The following is a 24,649-nucleotide window of genomic DNA, read 5'->3' on the forward strand; positions in this document are numbered from 1 at the left end:
CATATGTTATTTACACCTCTATTTATGGACCACAGTGTTCTCTTATTGTATTATAAAAAGCATACAAAAGTCTGACTTTCCCCAAAATAAATACCCATAAACATTTCAGATGGAGAATGGATCCATGGAAAGACTTATGGGTATGGAATCCAAGTTCAAATTTTTATTCTAGTATACTGATTATGTAACTTCAGAATTGTAATTTAATAATTCTGAGTTCAGCTTCCTCATCTGTCAAATCAGGGGGTTATATTACATGACTTGTAAGGTTCTTTTTCAGTTCATAGTGATGCTGTTGCTATGGAGTAAGAAATAATTCTTATAAAGACACAGGTAAACCTGCTATTCATTACTATTACATTTTTTTTTTTAATACTATGGTAAGAATATTGTTCATCAAGGAAGGTAGAAAAGATGGAATGGAAGAGGTCTTCTGTTAGGGGAGGAGTCAGATGGCATGGATTAAAGTTCTAGCTCTGTGCTTAATTAGCAGGGTGACCTTCACCCCTTCTGTTTATTTGAATCTGTTGCCTCATCTGTGAAATAAAGGGGTTAGGGGAAACTGCAAGGGTTCCTCTGGTTGTACAAATCTAGATTATAGAGCCGCTTAAAACTGGAACATTCTATGTTCTAAGATTCCTTTCAGCTTTAAAACTGTTCCAAGATTCAGGAAAGCTAGATAAGCATAGTGGTTAGAACACTGGCCCTGAAGCCAGAAGGACGTGAGTTCAAATCTGGTCTCAGACAATTAACACTTACTTGCTCTGTGACTCTAGGTGAGTCACTTAACTCTAACAAACAAAAATGTTTTAAGATTCCTCTTTGATATTCTTTGCTTGAAGGTCATTCTCAACTTTAACATTCTATTGGTCCATGGTCCCTTCCAAATCCAATATTCAATGTTCTTATGTTATAAATTCTAAGGTCCCCTTTGCCTTCACCTATCTATGTTCTAACTTTGCATGCTCTGACTTTCTTGTTCCTAAGGTCATCCCAGTTTTAGCATTCTATACTAGATTGCACAATTGATCAGGAAGGCTCATCTTTCTGAGTTCAAATCTGGTCTTAGACAAATATTTACTACTTTGTGACTCTGGGCAAGTCACTTAATCCTGTTTGCCTCAATTTCCTCTTCTGTAAAATGAGCTAGAGAAGGAAATGGCAGACTACTCTGGTATCTTCACCAAGAAATTCCAAATAGGTACACAGAATCATATACAGTTGAAACAACTCCAAGCACCTTCCTAATTATGACAGACATTATTCTAAGATCAATTCCAACACTCACATTCAATATTCTAATATTTTGTGTTTTATAATCCTTTCAATTCTAATATTCTTGTGTTAACCATTCATATTCCAAGGTCCTCTTAGTTCTCAAATTTTATATCCTAAGTACCCTTTCAAATTTGACAAACTAGATTATATCCATAAGTTTTGGTATATTCAAAGCAAAGAGAAGCTTTTTAAAGGAGGTCAAGAAACTTCAATAGTCTTTCCAAACTATGGACTTCATTAGAATAAATGTAACTTACATTACTGATACTAAAAGACTTTGAACTTTCATAGATCCTTTAGGGTTCTGAGAGCCCCATCTCTATGTTGTCTATTTTTACTGATTTTGTTACAAATTCAGTAGGTAGGTTCATTAAAGAGATGTTTGGAAAGTCATTGACTTATGAGAAGTTATATGATTTCTATTAAATAATAGCCATCTTATGTAGCCTACAAATGATTGACAAAAAATAGATATATTACATACTATTCATTTTTGTAAGAGGTAAATGAAGTTAAGTGACTTGCCCAGGGTCATATAGCTAGTAAGTTTTAAGGGTCTAAGGCCAGATTTGAACTCAGATCCTCTTGACTCTAGGGCCAGTGCTCTATCCAATGCACTACCTAACTATTCCAATTAATTTTCAAAGTAAGTCTTTTGTTTTTGCTTTTCTAGATTTTAAAATTCCTTGTGAACATGCTATAGGAGTAATGAAGACTGAGGACTATGATAGCACAATATAATGGGCCCAGAGTGCAAGACTTGGAGTGAAGATACTAAGAGTTTAATCTAGCTTTGATAATTACTATTTGTTTAACCCCAAGCAAGTCACTTCACTTCATTTCACTAAAACCTTAATTTCCTCATATATAAAACAGAGATCATGATATTTATAGTTTTTATCTCATAGGCTGTGAGAGAAATACTCCATAAGTCTGAAAATAACTTACAGAAATGCAGTCTATCCCTTTCATTCTTCATTGATTATGTCACTTTCATTGGTTCTTATTGGCTCAATGTGTCCTTACAAACAGCTAAAAGCCACTTTGTTCTGAATAAAAATGAGGTACAAGTGAAGAGGAGTTTGTGTGTGGCTGGGTGGATATGTAATTATCAGAGACAGAGATATATAGAAGGACACAGAAAAAGATGAAACAGACAGCTGGATAAAGGAAAAAGAAAACTACATCATTCTGTTTCTAGTCAAGGATTGCCATTATGGAAGGTTTAAGAAAGGAGCCAAAAAAAAAAAAAAACCCACGAAACACCACAATCCACCACAGTGCTTATTGGACAGAGAAGCAATTATATATATTTTTTAAATGCTTGGAAAACATTGGTTAATTACCCAGAGCTCTGGGAAGCAAAGGCAGACAGAACAGGTGGGAAGAGGGGGTAAAAATCTGGCCAATATTTTCTTATTGTTTTCTCCAGGGAAACTCAGTGTTATGATACTACAGTAACTTTATGATGAAGTAACCCCTTCTTACAGGGCCTCTTTGCTTTTTCAGTCATGAATATAATAAATATCTACATGGTGCTTTATAATTTGCAAAACAAGGATGGAAATCATTAAGACATGTCATGATAATGTCTATATAAAAGGAAACTTTCAGAAATCCAGGGCATTTAAACTAGGGGAATCACTTATTCATGCCCCTTTTCAAACTTGGCAGGAACCACATTGACACTATCTATCCACTCTCTCTACGTGCTAAATTTATTTCCCTTCTGTTGGCTGCAGATCTAGCCTGACACGTGGTGTTGGAAAAAGTAGCCTGAGTTTTTCTAAATTGATTGGGCAATTGAGATGAAAAGAGAACTAAGGAATTTCTAAGAAACCATTTGTTATGATATTCCCTTGAATGCATGGATGAAACTAAAATCAGTTCCTTCTTCTTGAGAAATCAGGGACTCAGCATCAGCAGCCATTCAGCTAACTTTGGAGAACACAGACAGGATTGTTTTCAGACCATATGGGAAATGCCTATGATGGTAATTGTTATTTCTTTTGCAAAATGCAAATCATCAACTATATGTAAAAATGCGTATGCAAGTGAAAAATCATCTATATAATTCTGAGTTCAGTTTAAAAATTTTAGGTTCCCTGATTTGTGACCCAGAATTGGCATTTTAATATTCTTGAAAATAAGAGTGGAAAATGAGCATCTTTGCTTTATCCCTGATGTTACTGGTAAAACTTCAAGGTTTTTTTTTAATTAATGCTAACTATTGAATAATTGACTTATACACTCAATAAACATTAATTAAGCACCTTCTATGTGCTAGACAGTAGGGAAGCAAAGGCAAAAACTAATAATTCTTATGTTTAAAAAGTTTACATTCTATGTGAGAAGACTGATATTTTTGATGATTTTTGGAAAGATTCCTTTATTCCTTTTCTTTTTTATCTTTTAAAAACATTAAGTAAACACTGTATTTTGTTGTATATTTTTTATATTTGTTAACATAATTATGTTCTTTTTTTAAATGTTATAATTATGCTTAAAAGCACAGTTTTTAATATGTTGCTAAAGTCTCTTTCTACTTTTCTATATTCCATGTTAGCATCAATAATCCTAAGTAATCTTTATCTATCACTTTCTTTCTATAAATTCACTAATAAAAAAGTTTTACTATCTGTGTCTAAGAAATCTCTATGTGAACCACTTAAACTGAAACATTCAGCTTAAATCTCTCACCATGTTGAAATTACAAAAAAAAAAAAAAAAAGTTGGAAAGGGGACCCATGGGTGTGGAATAATGCATGTAATGTCAGATTTTTTCAGTATTTTGATTAGGTATACATAACTTCTCCCTCCTCCCCCTTTTCAATAAATAATGGCTTAGAGGGAGGGAAAAGGAAGGATATTCTGGAAAATAAGTGATATAATGAAGAATATCAATAAAATCACTTTTGGTACAGGAAAAGAAAGAAAAAATAAGAAAAGAAAGAAAAGACAGGAAAATACAACTTGAGGTTTTTTAGATTCGTAAACTTCTTTGTGGAAGTATGTTTTGTTTGTTTCGTCATTTTCTGTTTCAGTGTCACAGAAGATAGAATACTGCACCTGCTATCAAATCTGGCCTCAGACACTTATTATTCATAAGACTGGGCAATTTAATTAACTTCTCTAGCACTCAGTTTTCTTATCTGTAAAATAAAGATAATATCTGTAGAGAGCTGAAACTATTGAGTCGATGCACTAAGGTCAGGACTGCTGAGCACTTGAGGCTAACTACCGATTGGACAATACTCTATGAGGATATGCTTGGAAAATGGTCCTTTCCACTATCCATGCTGGTTCAATGATTGGTGTATACAGAGGATTGTAAGAGGAACTAGGGGGTGGACTAAGACTAACCAGAGTTACATTGGGGTAGACGAGGGAGAAGGTGCTCAGGAGATTCTGCTTCCATCCTGTTCAATCCTGCATCTAAGGACCAAGAATAAAGACTGAGAACTATTGCTGATTCTGGGGTGTCCTGGGTGCTAGTGTGGTCATCACAAATATCTATCTCCCAAGATTGTTGTAAGGGTCAAATGAGATGTTTTTTAATGAAGCATTTTATAAACTTTAAAGTTCAGTTCTTAGTTACCATTTAGTTATCATTGATACCATGGTAGTAGTAGTAGTAATGGTAGTAGTAGTATACTCTCAGCATGAGTATAGGCAGCAAGGTATAATGGATAGATGGCCTTATTTGGAGCTGGGGACACTAGGACTCTACCTCTGACACATTTAACTTCCTAGTGCTCCCAGTCCCTTCTCTAAGACTCTTGAGTTGCAGAGGAGTTGTTGATCTGCTTCAGTTCTTCATACCCTTGAAATCATAGGTCTTAACCAAGTTTTCCATTTTAAAGAGACAACAAACCTTAGTGTTTAGCCCAGTGTATTTCACAAAGTTGACATTTATAAAATCTTATTGAATTGACTCTGACACAGATTTGTAAATATATTTTCCTATTGAAATGCATAAATAACAAGATATTTTGTTTGGAATTCAATATTTGCAAGAACCCTATTGGTTCTTAGAATCATCAGATTTATATTATTGTTTATTTACAGTAGGAAGTGACCACAGAGCCCATCAAGACCAAGTCTTTCATTTTACAGATGAGGAAACTGAAGCTCAAGAATTGCTCATGATCACAGAGTTAGTATAAAAACTAGGTTTTGAACTCAGGTGTTCTCAATCTAGGATTAGGGTTTACTATGGAATTTAGAGCCTAAAGCTTGAGTAGTGCCTGAACAGTTTTAATAACTTTGTAACACTGGACCAATGCCAACTTCTCTAAACCTTATTTTTCTCATCTAGAAAATGGGTTAATTATACTTGGACTGGTTTCCTGAGTCATTTTGAGGATCAAATAAGATAATTCTATAAAGTCATTTGTAACTATAAACACTACATAAACACCAGTTACCATTATTATCTAATAGCCTTGGCTTTTATAGGAATCATACTTTACTTCTTTCTGTCAGATTTTTCAATGTGGAAAGCAATCTAGGATTGTAGACTGCATCTTCTATATCTCTTCAACCTAATTAAAACAAAACAAAACAAAACAAACAAACAACAACAAAAAAAACAACAACAACACTGCAGTAGCAGTGATGTGCTGTGAGAGCCATGAGGGGTGGAGAGGAAGTGTCCCACCTTAAAAGAGGATAGGCTGAGGCAACAGGAAAGCTCTAGGGAGAGAAAATCAAGGACCAAGGCCATTTGTCTAACAGAAATCAATAGTTGTGACCTGTTTTTCCCCTCTGTCTCATTGTTCTTATTAGTTTTCATTTTAATCCAGACCTGAAATTTCATTATTGTGAGAAGTTACAGTTGGAAACTCCTTCTGCTGATGCAAATAATTCCTCTTCAGGTCCTAGTTTAAAAAAGTAAACCAGATATACAGATATATGGATATATGTAGATGGAACACAGTACATACTATCTGACTTGATTAATGGGTCTATTGTGTTTAATGAACAGTTTTATTTTTCCCTCTTTCTTTTTTATGTTTTGTACATAAAATTGAGACTGTTTCAATATTAGTTACTTCTTCCAATTCAGATTTTATTTCAGGATGCCATGATATTTCTTAATGTATTTAGATATCTCCTTGATATCTCAATGCTTCATGTCTGGAAAACTCCAAGATATTTGCAATTATAAGGTTCATTTATTGGTTCAATTTGGTCCTTGCATTGAAACTTTAAACCTCCATCCCTCTCTTTTCTTCATATGCATTAATAAGTTTATATTCCTTGAGCTCAAATCACATTTGATGCCATGGGATAATGACATCAACGCTTAAAGGATCTGTTTTGTGTGTGTCTTTTTAATTTCATATTTGGTGAAACTACATAACCTGATGTCATTTTTTCTTCCAAGTTCTATGGAGTGTTGTACAATTAGATAAAATGAGATTTTCTTATATTCCAACCAAAATTTGGGAACTTTGTCTCATTTTCTGAAGGTTCACAGAAAGTATTCTCAAGACAACTTTAATATCAAACAAAACATCACCATCTTAGATTTACTCTCATTAAACCCTGTGAAGAAGAATCAAGCAAAGTGAGAATTGGTGATGTAAAGGTGAATTCATTTTAGCTTTAACTGCAGAATTTCTCTGAAATGACATCTCCAAATGAAATTGTCTGGGCAGCAGAGAAAACAGCAGAGAAGACTCTAAACACAAGACAAGGTATCTATTCTCATGTTTTCAACTCTCCACTTTTATCAGAGTTATTCTTACACTACTGAATCTCAGAAATTATTTGAGACAACAGTGGGTCTCTTTGTTTACATATACATTCAGTTTAAAAAAGGATAGTATGACCGATGATGAGAACTGATCTTGAACACATGTATTTTGAAGATTCTCCATGAGTTCTGGAGGCTGATGTCAAAGTCTTTCTCCATTCCCTTGAGTAAATAGATTTCAGTTGGCCAGACAGACAGTTCTAATAGAGCTGGTCTGGTTTTCTACAATCTCATATTGCAAATTCTGACTTCTCTCCACCCCACAGTCCAGTCAGCCTTAGCGCCAGGTTTCGCCCACTCACTGACGAAATCTCTGTGTCATGAATTATTCTTTCCCCAATGTACTGTTACTATTAGTCTGCATATTTCTGTGATGAAATCTCATTCTATTATCTATTCATATTCGTAGTCTCTTCGGGGTCATAAGTGTTTTTCTAATTTCTGTTTAAATTCTAGGCTTGATATTACTGGTAAATCCATTGGTTTCCTCAAGGGAAACTGTCTTCTCCATCATTAAAACAAATATCTAATCAGAAAACTTCTAGAATGACCACTCTGCCTTAACTTTCTACCCATTTCTTTACTCCCCTACTTATATACATACACATGGACACAGAGAAACATACAGTTCTCTTTATATAGCTTCCACTGAGAATTCTTGCTAGCCAGAGCTACACTCAGGGATTACAGCCCATATCTAAGTCATTCTGATCTCCTAAGTAACCAGGAAAAAAAATCTCAGTTTTATCAACATGTTAATACTCATTTTGAGGCTTAAATTATATTAATTCATTATGTAAGGAAACCAAAGTTTGGAAAGGAATCCCTCCAAGTCAGCACCTTCAGTTTCTATATCTATATAATTAATTTACATTTTGACTCACAAAGTCAACTCTGAAATGCTGGGTATAAAGCTAAATCTCTCTACCTCTATTTTTGATGTTGAGTACTTTGGCTGGGGTTACATTTTTAATCAAATGTGTACTCCACATAGCCTCCCTTATTATATATCCACATTTTCTATCCCTGTCATTGCCTTGTATACAAATCTACAATGGTATTCATAGGAAGATTCCTTTTGCTATGTTAGTAGGCCAGAAAAATAAAAACACAGAAGAAGGAGGGGATTCCCTAAGTCACCTCATGAGATTTTCTGAATTTGGAGAGAACAATACTTAAATGTCTTTTCTTTTGAAAAAAGCCCATTTGGGAAGTTATCTTCCTGCCTGAAAGTCCTTTCCATTCCAATCTATGCTGAATCTAGACACTAAAGTATTCTTCCTAATGTAGAGCTGTGACCACATAGGTCTGTCCCACAGGAGCTTCAGGAGTTCCCCACTGCCTATATAACAAATTATAAGTCCTGTAAGTCCTCCATTTGCCATTTGCCATTTATAGATCTGCATAGTCTGAGCCCTTTCTATCTTTTCAGTCTTTGTACACCATTTTCCCCTCTACAATATAGCATCATGAATGTATTTGCAGATTCTCTACAAATCTGATTTTCTCTTTCCCATTTGATCTGTTCTTCTCATCTCTGGGAAGTCCCTTATATACAGAACATAGCCCTTCTTCTATCCACATCTTAGCTTTCATGGGTTCTTTTGAGACTTTGCTCAAATTTCACCTTCTATAGAGGCTCTTCCTGTCTCTTTCAACCACTAGCATTTTCCCCTTTCATCCTTCTTTCAGCTACATTGTATAGATCTTCAACTTTTATATTGTCTCTTCCATCCACATGCAAGTTTCCTGAGGGAAGGGACCATAATTTTTGCCTTTTTTGCACTTAGTATTCAGCCTAGCATTTAATTATTTCTCACTTTCAGTTCATACTTACTGATTCCTGCCTGATAAAGACAATATACTTCTAATGAAAGCCCCATACTAAACTGAGATGGATAGGGAAGAAAAGAAAGTGTAGGGAGAGAGGGAAGGAGAGAAATAATGGTAGAGTCCTTGTTCCTGACATACAAGTGCTTAATAAATGTTTACTGATCTGTCCCCTAAAAATGAATGCACATTGAATGTAGGGGGAATGACAACATCTCTAAACACAAAACAACTGGAGAACAATGTTATCATAACTCAAAGATTGTGTTGAATAGATTCAAATTATATGAATCCCTAAGGAAAAGAGATGGGTCAGTGTGGGCTGGAATTGTCAGTCCCATGATTCAGGGAGGCTGGCCCTGAATACAGGGAAATTCTCACTTATGTGTCCATTTAAACTTCATATGACTTCAGTATACTCACTCTAATGATATCATTCCTATTATACTCAGTCTCCTCAGAATACTTAGCTTCCTTCAAGATTCCAGGAGATCTCCCCTGATCTCCACTATCCATTCTTTTTCAAACTATCTGGCATTTATTTAGCTATGTACATGTGATGTTCTCCCACACAAACTATATGTGCACCTCAAGTCTCCTTGAAAGAAGGCACTTAATTATGGAAGTGATATACGGGGACGGAGAGTCAGTGTACCTATTGATACCAAAAGATTACTGGAGATAGAGAGGAATCTTTAAGCCTGTTCATGTGTATAAAGACTTGCTCACAGCCAGGACCATCATGATAAAGGGAACATTAGCAGTGAACCATATGGTTCTTTTCTCTTGAACCCTTTCCTAAAAGTACGAACAGGCTTCTACTTTTTTCTGGTTGGTTGCATGGAAAGTCCCACTGTTACCAGAACTGGTCTCATTTCTTATCCTCTTTTTAGGAATACTTAATGTGTCTTATATTTTTAACTTCACTGTTACTATGATGTTCTTAAGTCATTTTAATGGATTTTTATTGGTATTTCTCCTAAATGTACATCCTTGCCATCATTAAATCTATTATTTTCTAGTTAAAAAAAAAAAAGAAAGAACTTGTTTTTATTACTGTATGCTCAGGATGGAGCTTTACATACAGTAGGCACTTAATAAATGTTGCATTTCTTGACTTGAAATGTTGGGGCAGTTTTGGTTATATGTCTCTGTTATGTGGCTTTCTGTATGGTCTCTGGTTACATTAACTCTGAGAATGTTCTCAATTCTCCTTACCAGTTATTGCCTATGAGTACGTACTTCTACTTTCATTCTAATTTCTAGGTAAAGAATTTTGAAATCATCTTTGAGATGTTTCTCTCCTAAGTCCTTCATATGTAACCTATCAACCTGTCACTATATAAGTCATTTTGTCCTTCAGAATATTTCATTGCTTTAAAAAATATGGGGGGGATGAGACAATTGGGGTTAAATGACTTGCCCAGGATCACACAGCTAGTAAGTATCAAGTGTTTCAAGCTGGATTTGAACTTAGGTCTTCCTGACTCGAGGATTGGTACATTATCCACTTGCTATATATACTCCATAGCTTTGTCCATTGATTTTTATCTCTAACTTCCCACTAATACTGTCCCAGCCTAAAATCTTCATTTCTTCAATATTTGTTCAATTCCACCTTAGTTACTTCAATAGCTCCCTGCCTTATGCCTTTTCTTCCTATTAGAATTATTATCTCATATATCTCATCTTGCTCAACAGAGTTCGATAAAAATAAACCTAAATCAATATCTTGTTATTTTTTATACTAAATGATCTATGGACTATTATAAAAAATGAATAAAATAACTCTCTCTTAGTTGTCATCTTCTCATAGTGATTGATGGGATTCAGATAGAAATGATCCTAAGGAGTCACTGTCCTTCTCTTTCGAATTTAATGTCTCTTGCATAAGTAAATAACTGTTTTTAGCAGTTGGGGGGGGGGTGTATTGGAATGTAAACCCTTATTTTGCTATATCACTGAAAGCATCTTCAGTTCAACTTCACTAGTAGACAGGATAAAAAGAATAATCTTGTCTTATTCCCATACTGCTTTTGATCTCCTCTACAAGTCTCTTTACTTTGTAAGCTTTTTGTTGCAAGTAGCTTGAGATGATAATAATTTTAAAAGGGAAAACAACAGATATGAGTGGTAATCAGGAGTTTGGTCATTTAATTCTGGATCTTCTATTAACAAGCTTCTATTAACATCTATTGACCAATGGCAAACGAACCAAAGGCTTTTATAACCCAACCTCATTGTTCTTTTCCACACTACATCTATCCTCTTCTAGCATCCCATACCTGGAATGCTCTTCTTTTGCTTTCTTCAAGTCTCAGCTAAAAACTTTTTAAAAGAGGCCTTCCCCAAATATTAATTCCAATACCTTTTCTACTAATTCTTATTTATTCTATACATAAATTGCTTTGTATATTTTTGTTTGAATGTTTTCTCCCCAGTGGACTGTACACTTCTTGAGGGCACAGACTGACTTTTTGGTTGTTTTTTGTGTTTTCAATGCTTAGCATAGTGCCCTGTACATAGGAAGAGCTTAATTAGGTTGACTGATTGAATTAGTCTCTATATGCCTCTAATCCCTTCTCTGTAAAATGATCATGTTATGAAGGATTCATCCATTAAATATTTTCTATGGATTAGACACTGTGTTGAGTGCTTTACAGATATTATTTCATTTGATCCTCACAACAATCCTGAGAGTTTGGTACTACTATTACCCCCATTTTGCTGGGGTCCATTATAAGGTTCATTATAGGGAAATGAAGGTTAAGTAGTTTGCCTTTGTTTTATTATTTCTTTTTCCTTCTAACGCTCAGCATGGAATGGGCTTTCATTATTATTCAGTCTATCAGTCTGGTAAAGAGTCAATTATTATTTATGAATTTTTTTAAAATTCCTCAAATGTTCTTTTTATTTTACATCTTATATCCATCCTTGGTGAGTAATAAGAGATACATCACATCAAGTTGTTGGTTTTCACAATGTTGCTATTATCAATAATTCCTTGTAGCCTGCATTAGTTCATACAATTCTTCCTGTTTCACTAAAATGAGTCAATTAAGAATTGATTAATGTCTTCCATCTCTTAAGCTTTGTAATAAGATGGAAAGGGTCTGAAGTTGAATTTGAACTTAGCTCTTCTTGACTCCAGAACCAGTGAAATCCATCCTCTGAATCAATCTCTTCTGCTGTTAATGGCTTCATTGCTTGTTACCTATGAGATATTAGGTAATTCACTTTGCTTGGGCTCAAGTGTTGGCTCAACCACTTAACATCCAGACCTTTGATATTTTACTTTTCTAAGCTTCAGTTTTCTTTGATAATAGCTATATCAAGGGCTGGTTCATCAGGGCTTCAACCAGGCACTGAACTTTAGAGATGCTCTATTTAGAGGACACTGAATTTCAGTGATGTTAAGTACACTTGCAATAAGTAAGTAGCATTGAAACAATAAGTAAGGAACACCTAGGTAACTAGAATAATTATTTTAAATAGAAAGTTACCAGTTACTGGACTATGATGTTTCAGACACAATTTAATGCTTTTTTCCTTAGGCACAAAAAAATCCTAGTTATCAATCTGCTAAGGGTTTTTGAGCTCCCTAAAAAATTGGCTGTAACTAGAGCACCCAATGGACTAAGATTCATTGATAATAATAGATAGAGATACTGACTCATGAAAGCTCATGTCTTTAGATGATCTGGAAAACTGACTCAATACTGAGAAAAAGTTTCACCAAAGTAAGAGCATTGTCAGAATTCTTACTCAACTCATATGCAAAAGAAAGTCAGGTTCATTCAGAAATCTCTTTCCAGAGTCATTTTCGATTGTTGTAGTCTTTTTGTTTGTTTTTAACCTGGTGAATCCCCATGCAACCTTTGGGCAATCTGCCCCAGTGCTGATGACTCCAACTCCCTGAAAGATATCTGAGGTTGAAGGGAACCAGAGAGAAGTCTTGAAAAGTGACCCACCTTGATGTTTCAGTGGCTCACTATCATTTAGGAGTGAAGCTGATTTCTACTGATCTACTGTGGTCAATATCTTGGACAAATGGACCATATGGAAAAGATGAATTTACTAAAAAAAACAGAAATATGTTCAGAAAGTGCTGAAGTTTATCTTTTTTTTTCCTTCTAAATGGTCTGGTGAAAAATTTACCATTGTAAAATATTGCCTCTTGTTTTCATGACACAGAAATCAGGGTATTAAGATCACATATTTAAAAGTACATAATTAGCACCAAAGTTAAAATAGAAATGAGAGGTTGTGTTTCTATAGTCATTCTAAGTTCACAAAGTGCCTCCCCTTATGACATTCTTGGGAAAGAGAGAGTGCAATTACGATTAACCACATTTATAAATGAAGAAACTAAGAATATGGAGAGGCAAAAGCTCTGGCTTTCCCAGAGCCATCAAGTGGCAGAGTTGGCAATGGAACTAAGGCATTTCCTAAATATAAGGCCACTGTTTCCCCCAAGAGCCTGTTGTCTTCAAAGACAGCTTCTGCTGTTAGGAAAGAAAACATACACAGTACTATGCACTTAGCTGAGCTATTGAGGAGGCATTTGTTTTTCATTTTAGGCAAACATATGGAAAAAGGCATGCAGGCTGTGCAACCTTGAACAGGTCCCTGGGACTCTCATAGCTTCTGTGTTTTTTTTTTTTTAAAGGGACAGGAATTGACCTAGATATTTATCCAAGAGTTTTTGTTGTTGTCCAGTCATTCCTGAACTCTTTGTGACCCTATTTGGGGTCTTCTTGGCAAAAATACTGAAGAAGTTTGCCATTTTCTTCTGCAGCTCATTGTGCAGATGAGGAAACTGAGGCAAACAGGGTAAATGACTTGGCCAGGGTGACATAGCCAATAAGTGTCTGAGGCTAAATTTGAATTCAGGTACACCTGACTTCAAAGCTGCTCCTTCCAAGGATTTATGTAAAGGTAAAAATCCTGGGAGGGTATATCAAGGTCGGATTTGGGAGCACAGAATTCTGGGACATCATCACAAGGCAAGGCTTCTGACCTTGAACTAAAGATGGCCCATAGGAGATACACATAGGAGATGCCTAACTGTCATAGACTTAGAGACTGCCTCAGAATCTGTTTTTAAGTCATTTCTTGATATAGGGCAAATCACTTGGACTGTTTCTTCTTCCACCAGATCTACCTTGATAGTGGGATGCTATAAGAAGAATTGAGTATATTTGTCTTCTAAGCTACCATTCAATTGCTTCAGAATGCATTTAAGTTTATAAAGACCTTTCTCAGTTCTTCTTTTATTTGAGAGGAGGAGAAATGGGGAAAAGAAAGAGGAGGAGGAAGAGCAGAAACAGAAAAAGGAAGAGGAAGAAGAGAAGGGGAAGAAGAGAAGGATCTGAACCTGGACTAGAATTCAGGTTTTCCTGACTCCATCCTCTGCACTTTTACCTTCTATGCAACCTAGAAACCCAGTAAACCTGTGGATATGAGAATCACATTTTCTAAGATTAGATAACCTTATCTGATTCCCTTATTTTATGACTGAGGAAGCTAAAGCTCAAAGGCAGGAAGGAGCTAGTCAAAGTCATATAGTCTGGAAGAACCACAGAACCCCAGAATTTTGAACTCCTTCTCAGTATGGTATTCTACTGCAAGAAGAAAGCTAGCACAGATTTTTTATAGATCACATCTAATTAGTGACTGAAACAAAATCTGATCCTCTTGACTATTAACCCTATGCTTTCCCTACTATCCATGTATTTAAAATTTCTCAATATCAATATTTACTTCTAACTTTGTGTTTCATATGATGTTTTAAAGATTACAAAGCACTTTACAGATACTGACATTTGATGCTCTTATGTAAATAATCTGTCTCTGTTTTTCTTTCCTTCACTTGGTTATTCCAGCTCCATCAAACAAAATAAGTTTCCTTCTTTTTAAAAGGTGCTAAAATAGAATGCTCTTATAGTCTATATGCTAATATTGAGTGATGGAAAAATGAGTTTGTTGACATGTTTTGTTTTCTTCATCTGAAATGATTAATGGTGCTAACAGAGCATTACACCATGTTGAGATGAAAGAGACCTAGGAGATTATGAAATCCCTAGCCCCTCATTTTGCAGATAAGGAAACTGAGGCCCCAAGACCATCTTGTCATTGTGATATAAAGATTTCCAGTGATTAATTTATGTGCATTAGAGCGCATAAATTTTTAGAGCACTGGATGATTACTTGGAAGACCCAGGATTTCTTTATTTTCCTCCTTTTATTTATTTGTTTGTTTATGACCCAAGATAGGCATTTCTACATGGAACAATACCCATCTCACATCTGATGCTTTGAGCCATTTAGATCAATACTCTTCCTATGATTTAACAAATGATTGCCCTTCAAGTGACACCATTGAAATATCTACATATTTCTTTTGCTTTCCTGAGGCACTGCCTGTCTTGAACCACATCCTTCTAATTAGCTAATGTTTACTGAGAAAATATGGATAGACTATATCATCCTGCATTCCAAAGAGAACTTAAAGATTCCAAACATAGCCCAGAATTATTTCTAAAGTGAGTTTACAAGTTTGTGATTCTACTTGAAAACATATTATACTATATGCACTGAATTAAATTAAATTAAATGTAAACAATAGCTAAGTGAGCTTAATTGTCTATACTGATGTCTCATGTTTCTAATAAAGCATTTAATTAAAAAGTGCATGGCCCAATGAAAGCTCTGAAATCTCTTGTTCTGCATTTTCATAGGTGAAGTATTGAGAACAAATGATGCACATCCTTCCCCTTCGAAAGAATGCTTTTACAAGGTGGCATTCATTAACCTTCCTAAATAATTGGTGTGTAAATAAAAAGAGGTTGGTAAATAACTTTTGACAGTGCAAAAGATGGGTGATAATGGATTTCAGAAAGGTAGCCTCTCAGCATGACCAACCTTTTAAATTGATTCATTCATTTGAATTCCCTACAAAATAGTTTTTACCCAATTTAGAAATTCCAAGAATAATGATCATATTGCTTTAGTGACATATGCCTGGGCAGGAGTGTAGTATTGTCTCCATATCACAAATGTCACCTGAGATGAAGCATGGCCAATATTCAATATTCAGTGTTCAATATTTCCCATATTGAACAGAAAACAAGACATTATCAGTCCCTTGGTTTGGTCCTATGGGAACTATTTATTCTCATGTAACACAAAGTGCCAACCAGAAGGGAAGAAGTACTAACAGTGTGGCTAGAAGGACTAGGGAAACGACCATCAGAAGAAGGAATGTTTGCCCAAAGCCTGTCCCTCAATGATATGACCAAACTGGTACCAAGCAACTGCAAGACACAATACTCATTGGAAAGAAGGTGGTTTCTCCAACTTCAGGGGCTGTGAAGGAAGACTTGAAAAAAGGGATGCAGGATCTTACTTGCACGAGTATCTGGAGGGGTTTGATGGGTCCTTGACTATGAAGCACTCTCCTCCATTCACACAGAAAGTCTTATCCTTTTCAGCACATTTGACGAGATGGCTTGTTCCAGCTGTGGACGTTGAGGTGGCTATATGGGAGACAAAAGAGGGAAGAAAAATTCACTTTCCTCACTACAATCCTTCTTCTTGTTTCAATTTTATGGAATGGAAGTTGTAGTTAAAATAAAGCAAAACAAACAAACAAAAAATCTGGAGCCTTCCTGAACTTCTTCAGATAATGAGAAAAGGGAGTGAAAATTTTCTTTATACAGTTAAAGAGAATAAAAGAATGAAATATTGTCATACTCAACTTAATGACTAGCAACATCTCTCAAACATATTCCCCTTTCTCCTCTGACATTGCTCCTACTCTGGTGCAGATCTGCATCCCCTCACATTACTGTAATATTTGCTAGGGAGTCTGTTTGCCTGAAGTCTTTCTCCACTTCAATCTAACCATTATCTAGACACACAAGTGATTTTCCTAAAGCACAGGTCCAAATATGTTACCAATTACTCAATAAATTCTAGTGGCTCTATTGTCTCCAGGATCAAATGCAAAATGTCCTATTTGACATTCAATCTCTTCATAACCCAATCTTTACATTTTATTCCCCATCATATATCTATGACATTGGCCTCCTTGGTGTTCCAAGATACTTGATAACTTGGTTTCAGACACTTTCTTGGACTCTTCCCCATGCCTGGAATGCTCTCCTTTTTTTTTTTTTTTTTTTTTTTTTTTTTTTTTTTTTTTTTTTTTTTTTTGCTTTGACTAATAACCTCCTTGGATTCCTTTAAATCCCCACTAAAACTCATCTTCTGAAGGAAGCCTTCTCCAACCCTTTTTAATTCCAGGGCCTTCCCTCTCTTAAGTACTTCCTATTTATTCTATGTATAGTTTGCTTTGTACACATTTGCTTACATGCTATCTCCCCCATTATACTGTAAGCTCCTTGAGGGCAGGGTCTGGTTTTTGCTTCTTTTTTGTATCCCTAGCACTTAGCACAGTGCCTGGCATTGTGGCAAGTATTTAATGAATATTTATTGATTTATTGATTATTGGTTATTATTATTTGATGACTTGTCCATGGTCATATTGGAAGCTTGTGTTAGAAGCAGTACTTGAGCCGAGGAGTTGCTAACATCAGAGCAGAAGAGAAAAGATCTGTTTCTTTTTTTTTAAGGATTTGTTTCTTAAGTTGAATGAACAGTGTCTGATTTACAATTAGGATCAAATTAAAACTTGAAGAATCAGTAAAAAGTTTTGTCAAACAAAAAGCCTTTCCTCAAGTGGAAAAACAATACGCTGTCTTGTGAAACGATAAATTATCACTGGAGTCATACACACAAAGGCTCTTTTTTCAGGAACTTTAGAGAGGGCATCCACATCCAATGTAGGGGGTTGGACTGGATGTATACAATAGTCCCTTCCAGTTCTGTGATTCCCTTAGTCTATGCACTAAGCTCCAAATAATTAATTATTTTGTTTTATTTAATTCATTTTAGCTTAATTGATTGATTAATGGCTTTCAGTGGACCAACTTCAAAATGCAGCAGAAGTGAAGTGTATGGACATATATAGACTTGTCCTGAGTGGCAGATTAAAGAGCAGCTATTTCAGTAATATACTGGACCCTTCAATGGAATGGCAGCAGCTGGCATATGGAGTCCATTCCATTCCCAGTGTGACCATCAGCACAGAGAACCAATAGTGACCATGAAGTTAAGAGCAAAAACAATAGTACTATTTACACTGGAGTGTAAAACCTGACATTTACATTATGCATTTACAAGATGACATTTGTAAAATGCTCTACAGACATTATTTAATTTATCTCTCCCAAAAACCCCATGAGGCTGGTAGTTATAAGTCTTATCATGATCTCCATTCCAGCTAAGGAATATCAGGCTAAGAAAGCTTAAAAGAATGGTCCATGATTATACAACTAGCAAGTATCAGGAGAAATTTCAATCCAGGTCTTCCTAACTCAAACACAACTACAACATGCAGCTGGATAGAATGCCAGGCCTACAGACAGGAAGACCCGAGTTCAAACCTAGTCTCATATACTTACTAGTTGTGTAACCAGAGTAAGTCATTTAATCATGTTTGCCTCAGTTTCTTCATCCAAAAAATCAACTGGAGAAGGAAATGGCAAATCATTCCATTATCTTTGCCATACAAATGTCAAAAGGAATTATGAAGAGTTGGACACAAGTGAAAGAATGCACCTCAAAACCTAGCCCTTGAGCCACTCTACCTTGATATCACCGACTGAGGGTCTTATTTACTAATGTGAGAAATATCACCCTAAAATCAAAAGAAAATATGCCTAATTGTCCATTGTGTGCCCAATATTGTACTTGTTATCTTTCTAAATACTTTCCTGCCTCCCATATTAGTTCTAAGGAGATCACAGAAAGACAGTTGGCCAAGGAAGATAAAACCTCAAATCAAAGCTTAATTTAATTATTTGTAACGTACATAATCAGGGTGGATCAATTTCACTTCTCTAAATTTTTCTCCTCAACTGGTAAAAGGGATGTCCCATCTACCACATTGTAAGCTTTAGAGTGTTTAGAAAATGAGATGTTCCTCTTGTTCTGAGTTCCCAGAACTTCTGGTCTCTTCATTGGTCTGCAATCTCTTTCCCTGTTCCCTTTTTCTTTAATTCTTACTCCATGTAAGAATTACTTATTATGGGTGTGACTTAGAATCTGGCTTCCTTCTCTCAAAGTGCTAACTGCACTTGAATATGCCTTCTAATGCTCCTGTCTGCTCAGGATGCATTGATTCACAAGCTGAATAGTAATCTCTGAGATAACCTAAAAGTTGAATTTTCTTTTTTTATATCATTTTGAGTTCATTTTTACTGCTCTTCCCATTTTCATTGAAACTGTGGAGGAAAGGAGGAAAAACAGACTTTGCTATTGGTTAAATAGGATAAAGATTTTGATGGAAAAGGAAAAAATTAAACCAAAGGTTGAAATGTGGAAATGGTGCTGGTGAAGGCTGAGGAGTATGTGTGGGATTATTTTTTTTCAAAGCAGTATGATATTCCCATTACAACATTCATTAGAGAATAGTTTTATGGGCTATTTTTGTGTCTTATAGCATGTTTTCACAAAAGTAATTCAGACTCAAAAACATGAAATAAAAGGGCAAAGGCCATGGAAGAAAGAGGTAATCCTCTTGCTTTTTTAAATATCTTAAATGTCTAAATCAGAAATGGGGGTGGAAATGGGGATGGGATTTGTGTAGCTTGATTTGCAAACTTCTGAGGTAGAAAATATTTCTTTACCTCATAATGCATACAATTATAACCTCCCAGTTTAAAAATTCATCTCTGTGAGTGCTGCAAATTGCATCTTTATTCATTCTTACCAAATATTAGAAAGGGTAAATTTCAGGATCAATCATCTATTTGACACAGACAATCTTCCATGGGATTAAAAAACAAACAAATAAACAAAAATCTCTCCATGTAGTTTGCATTACATTAGCACTTGCTCCCTTTGATGAAGGGTAAACAGGTCATAAGATCATAGGAGAGCTGGAAGGAACCAAAGATATAGAATGAATCCTTGTGATCCATTCTTGGTCCAGAAAAAGACATTTAAATGCCCAGTAACCACATGGTTTATCATACATGTCAGGTTGCTTAACTATTTTTTTAATGGCTCAGTAGTAAGTGCTATATGTCTCTTTTAGAACAAACTTTGTTTTAGCAGAGTACAAAAATAAATTCTCCATATAAATCATACAGACCAGCTGTGTGCAGGAAAGAGACACATTGGGCCTATTTTTCATGTTCTTTCCAACTATTTTAAGAATAGCATCATATTGGCCAAGAAAGAGATTTTTTTTTTTAAATGGGAAGACTATGAAGGATTCTTTATCTAATCCTTTGAAATCAGACTATTTTTATCATGATTTCTACTGGAAAACAGTTTGTTATGAAGCACAGATATGTGTAATTCCCTTTCTTCTTTCAGAGAGAGCTCAGACTACTTACTGCCTGAGTTTGTAAAATCTTTGACAATGAATTGAAGAAGATGGTGAACACAAAGCCGGAGCTTTCTTTAACAGCATGTTTTCTTGTGCTACAGGCCTATCAAGGCTGATCATAGAATGAGAAAGCAGCATCAACCTCCAACTGAATTCAGGGATGCACTAAATGATTCCAAGAACTCAGAACTAGTTGCTAAGGTCAGGAATAAGCTGTCACTGTTGATTACTCCTGGCTGTGGATGGTGACATATGTGCATTTCAGATTTCCACCACTCTTGAGGACATGGGGGTGCTGCTGAATATTTTAAGTATCTATAAGGATCAACAAAATTGTGCTAGTCTTGGAGTACACAGTGGGCCACATTGCCAAAAATCAAATACAACTATGGAAAAAAACCTGTATCACAAAGAAACTTCATTTCCCCCAGAAGCCATTATTATCAGAGTTGGGTGAGAACTCCCAGATTTTAAGTTTTGTCCCAGAATTTGGCCCCATTTGACAGTGGGATGCCATTGCAATGACTTGGGATGAGAAATGAATGAAGAAGCTCACGCTATGTCATATCTAAATAGTCTAAATATTCATAACAATTTTCTTGGATCTTTCTATACCAGGGATTCTTAAACTTTTCCCATTTGATTCCTTTTTGCCTGAGAAATTTTTACATGACCACAGGTATGCAGCTATATAAAACAGATATAAAAATCAAACATTTACTGATAATAAATCATAATTTTTGCAACTTTGACACTCAGTTATGAGATTCCATGTGGAATTTTGAACCACAGTTTAAGAGGCTGGACTGTGTACTATGGCTAAAATAAGCAAATATAAACACAATCAGGTGACATTCACTCCATTGTAGGACTTTCATTCAATCAACATTTATTCGTTCACTCACTCATTCAACCAGGTTGACTGAGAATTGATAAAAATCTTGGCTAGACATTAAACTACTCTGTGCTCAGGGTACTATCCATTCTATGTGCCTGTTACCATTCTCAGATCTTGAACTTCAATGCTGGACTGTGAGCTACCAAACCTGATGTTGTCAGGACATATGAATATACCTAAATGTCTTATTCTCTTTTGCTTTTCAGTAACGAGAGTAATTCTTTATCTTTCTCTGCTTTTTGGAAGGGAATCCACTGCCCATTTGAAAGGAAATGTGGCATAATGAGGGGCAGAAAGGTGACACAATGGCTTAGAGTACTGAGGCCTGCAGTCAGGAAAATTCCTCTGAGTTCAAATCTAGCCTCAGATATTAACTTACTGTGTGACCTTGTACAAGTCATTTAATCCTGTTTACCTCACTTCATCTATAAAACTAGATGGAGAAGGGAATGACAAATTACTCTAGTATCTCTGTCAAGAAAAGCCCAATAGGGTCATAAAGAGTCAGAAATACTAAAAAATGAATGAACAACAATAAAATGTTACAATGGATAGACTACTGGATTGAGCCAACCATGATTTTAAATCTCATCCCTGACATTTAAAGCTCTGTGACTCTGGACAAGTCATTTCACCTCTGGAGAGTTTTCTCGACTGGACAATGAGGAGAATGGTATCCTGAATAGACACCTCACAGGGTCTCTGTAAGGGTCAAATAAGACAATGAACTTAATGTACTTGGGAACCTATGAGTAACCCTTAAATATCAGTTATGATTCTGATGCTCATGAATGTTTTTAACCTCCTGCTAAAGGACCCCAACATGTTAATTCTAAAGAGTATCATAAATGTAAGGCATGAGTCTGATTGCATCAGCTATAGTAGGGTTAACATTTTCAACTCTTTGCTCTGCTTAGAGGTTAAAGTAGAAGACCTTAAACATATTGGAATCATTAAGAAAATCTGAAGTATGCAATGACTGATTCTGATTCCTCCAGGTTGCTCAAGAGAAAGTACACTTAAAAGAAAAGAAATGTTCTGATTTGAGTTAGATTGTACTTAGAAAGAGAAGAGTTGAGAAAATCAAGGCGCTTACATGTGTAATAAGTTTGCACTTGTCTATGAGAGCAAATTCACCATTTTAAACATCCCAGACCTGCAAAATTTGTAGATTAGAGATATTACGCTTCCTTCTTTCACAGCCAAAATCTTTCTCCCACAGTGACTGAGGACCTCCAAAGTTACTCCAGATTTCTGGTCATTTCTACCAGCACAGATCACAAAAACAATGCCTGCCAAAGCTCTGGCTTTCTTTGCTTTTGGTGTGTTTGTTTTCAAGGCCCCTTTCCTTATCGGTATGGCAGACAGCCGTGGTGGATCACAACCATTCCCCCAGCACCAGCCCCTGGAAATCAGGCAATGGAATTCTGTGACAACGAGCAGTGGCCAGACCTGCAGTGTAACTGGATCCCTGGGTCCAAGATGTTGGACCCTGTCATCCTGAATAGGATGGATTCTCACTTACATGGCTCATGATCATTTATAGAATACAACTGAATAGATGTAAGAAAAAGTTAATCAAACAGTAATCTATGGCCCTTTAGTCTAAATTGAATAGTCCTATGTTTTTATGCACAAACTGGGCACTGTCCCTACACAATTGTCATAAAGTTTCTTGGTAGCTTACCTTCAAAATCACTAGTAGTTATGCACTCCATCACAGGGGAATGCATGTTCTCTGGTTTCTCTTAATAGACTATAACCCAAGTGGTCTGCTTCCTTCGGTTACAAAGCTTCTAGGATTGGCCACCAAGTTTGCTGGAGAGAACCACACGGTGAGCTCCCTTCTCATGTGGCTCTGCAGCAGGAAACTTCAAACCCAAAAGAGAAGTCTCAACTCTGTCTATTGCCTGGTTTCTGCAGATGCCAGCAGGACTTGGTTGCCCAGAATGACAGAAGAATGATCAGGGCTCCTGGGAATAGGAAGTAGAGTGCCAGGCTCAAAGCCACAGAAGAAAGAATATTCTATCTGCTGGCACGTGGCCTGTCAGGCAGGAGGAAGACTCCTTGCCTTGCTGAATCACAAAAAAGAATCCTTGATTTCTTCCCAAAAGGAAGAGCTGACGGGAAGAGAAAAGGCAGCTCTAGTAGATTGTGGGCTCCCTGAGTCAACACTGCTATTTAAAGAATCAGACCTGGTCACCAGACCTTAACATCACTAATCTCTATGGAGGAAAGGACAGAAGGGACACTTCCAATTCATCATCCCAACTAAGAGCCTTCTCCAAATGGAGCATGAAGTAAAGATATTCTCTAGGCAGAATGCTTCTCTCCATAAATGAAAATGCTCTGGAAGACGCACTAAGCCACCAAACATGCCCACTCTCTGCACAATCCCAACTCCTCTTGACTTGACCAGCTGATTTACTGGAGACAGATCACTCTCTGTGCCTTGTTTCCTATATCAATAGAATGGGAATATTAAGACCCAGTCTATACACCATTCAAGTCATAGAAAGAGAAGGATTAAAGGAGATCAATATATTGAAAGCCCTCTACAAATTGACAATGTAAACTGTAGTCAGGAATTCTTAAACTATTTTTAAAATACAATTGTATTTCAATATAATCGTTTTCCTTTGTGTTCCTATGTATTTTATTTTATGCATTTAACCTTATGATTCTTAGAAGGAGTTCATAGACCCTACTAAGCCACCCCAAGGGGTCCATGACATGCAGAAATTTAAGAATCACCATGTTAGAGGTTGGCATTTAACCATATGAGCAACTAGATGGCACAATGGACAGATTGGGCTTGGAATTAAGAAAACTCATCTTTCTGCATTCAAATCCAGCTTCAAAAACTTCTTAGTGTGTGATCTCAGGCAAGTCACTTAATGCTGTTTGACTCAGTTTCCTCATTTGAAAAATGAGCTGGAGAAGGAAATGGCAAACCATTCCACTATCTTTGCCAAGAAAAGCCCAAATAGCACCACCAAGGGTTAAACATGACTGAAATGACTGAACAATAGTGAAGGAATTAGAAGAGATGATCCCTAGAGCTTCTTACAAATCCACTTCTACAATTGATCTTCATTTCCTATGAAGGCTTAGGTTTCCTCTAATGTCCTTTTCAGATAAAAAAGTTCTTGTTCTATGAGTTCAAATCAATTCATTTCTTCAGGCTCTGTTTTCTCCTCTATGAAATAAAGGGATTGGAGACAATGGCTCCTTTGACTTGCATCACATTGGGGATCCCTGGTTCATATTTTGTTTTTAATATTCTGTCTCATGGATCACCAAGATTCCCCATTGTATCCCCAAACAAAGGCATCTCTGTTTTATTAAAGTGATGCTTTGATTTACAAATGACCATATTTTCAAAAGACCAAAGAAGTATGAGAAAAAAAGTTAAGGGAAC

The 24,649-nt window shown here is 36.0% G+C and overlaps 1 protein-coding gene across 9 annotated transcripts in view; it reads right to left on the minus strand.

Moving 5' to 3' along the window:
- NRG1 (neuregulin 1) overlaps window positions 1-24,649 on the minus strand; it is a 212,519-nt gene that overhangs the window by 29,337 nt on the left and 158,533 nt on the right. For all 9 annotated transcript variants that reach the window (XM_031942688.1, XM_031942694.1, XM_023505640.2 and 6 more), the window contains one exon: window positions 16,278-16,407. In XM_031942688.1, coding sequence (XP_031798548.1) covers window positions 16,278-16,407 — 130 coding nt within the window. The remainder of the gene's footprint in view (window positions 1-16,277; window positions 16,408-24,649) is intronic.

Source organism: Sarcophilus harrisii, chromosome 6, assembly GCF_902635505.1.
Source record: "Sarcophilus harrisii chromosome 6, mSarHar1.11, whole genome shotgun sequence".
Lineage (NCBI taxonomy): Eukaryota > Metazoa > Chordata > Mammalia > Dasyuromorphia > Dasyuridae > Sarcophilus > Sarcophilus harrisii.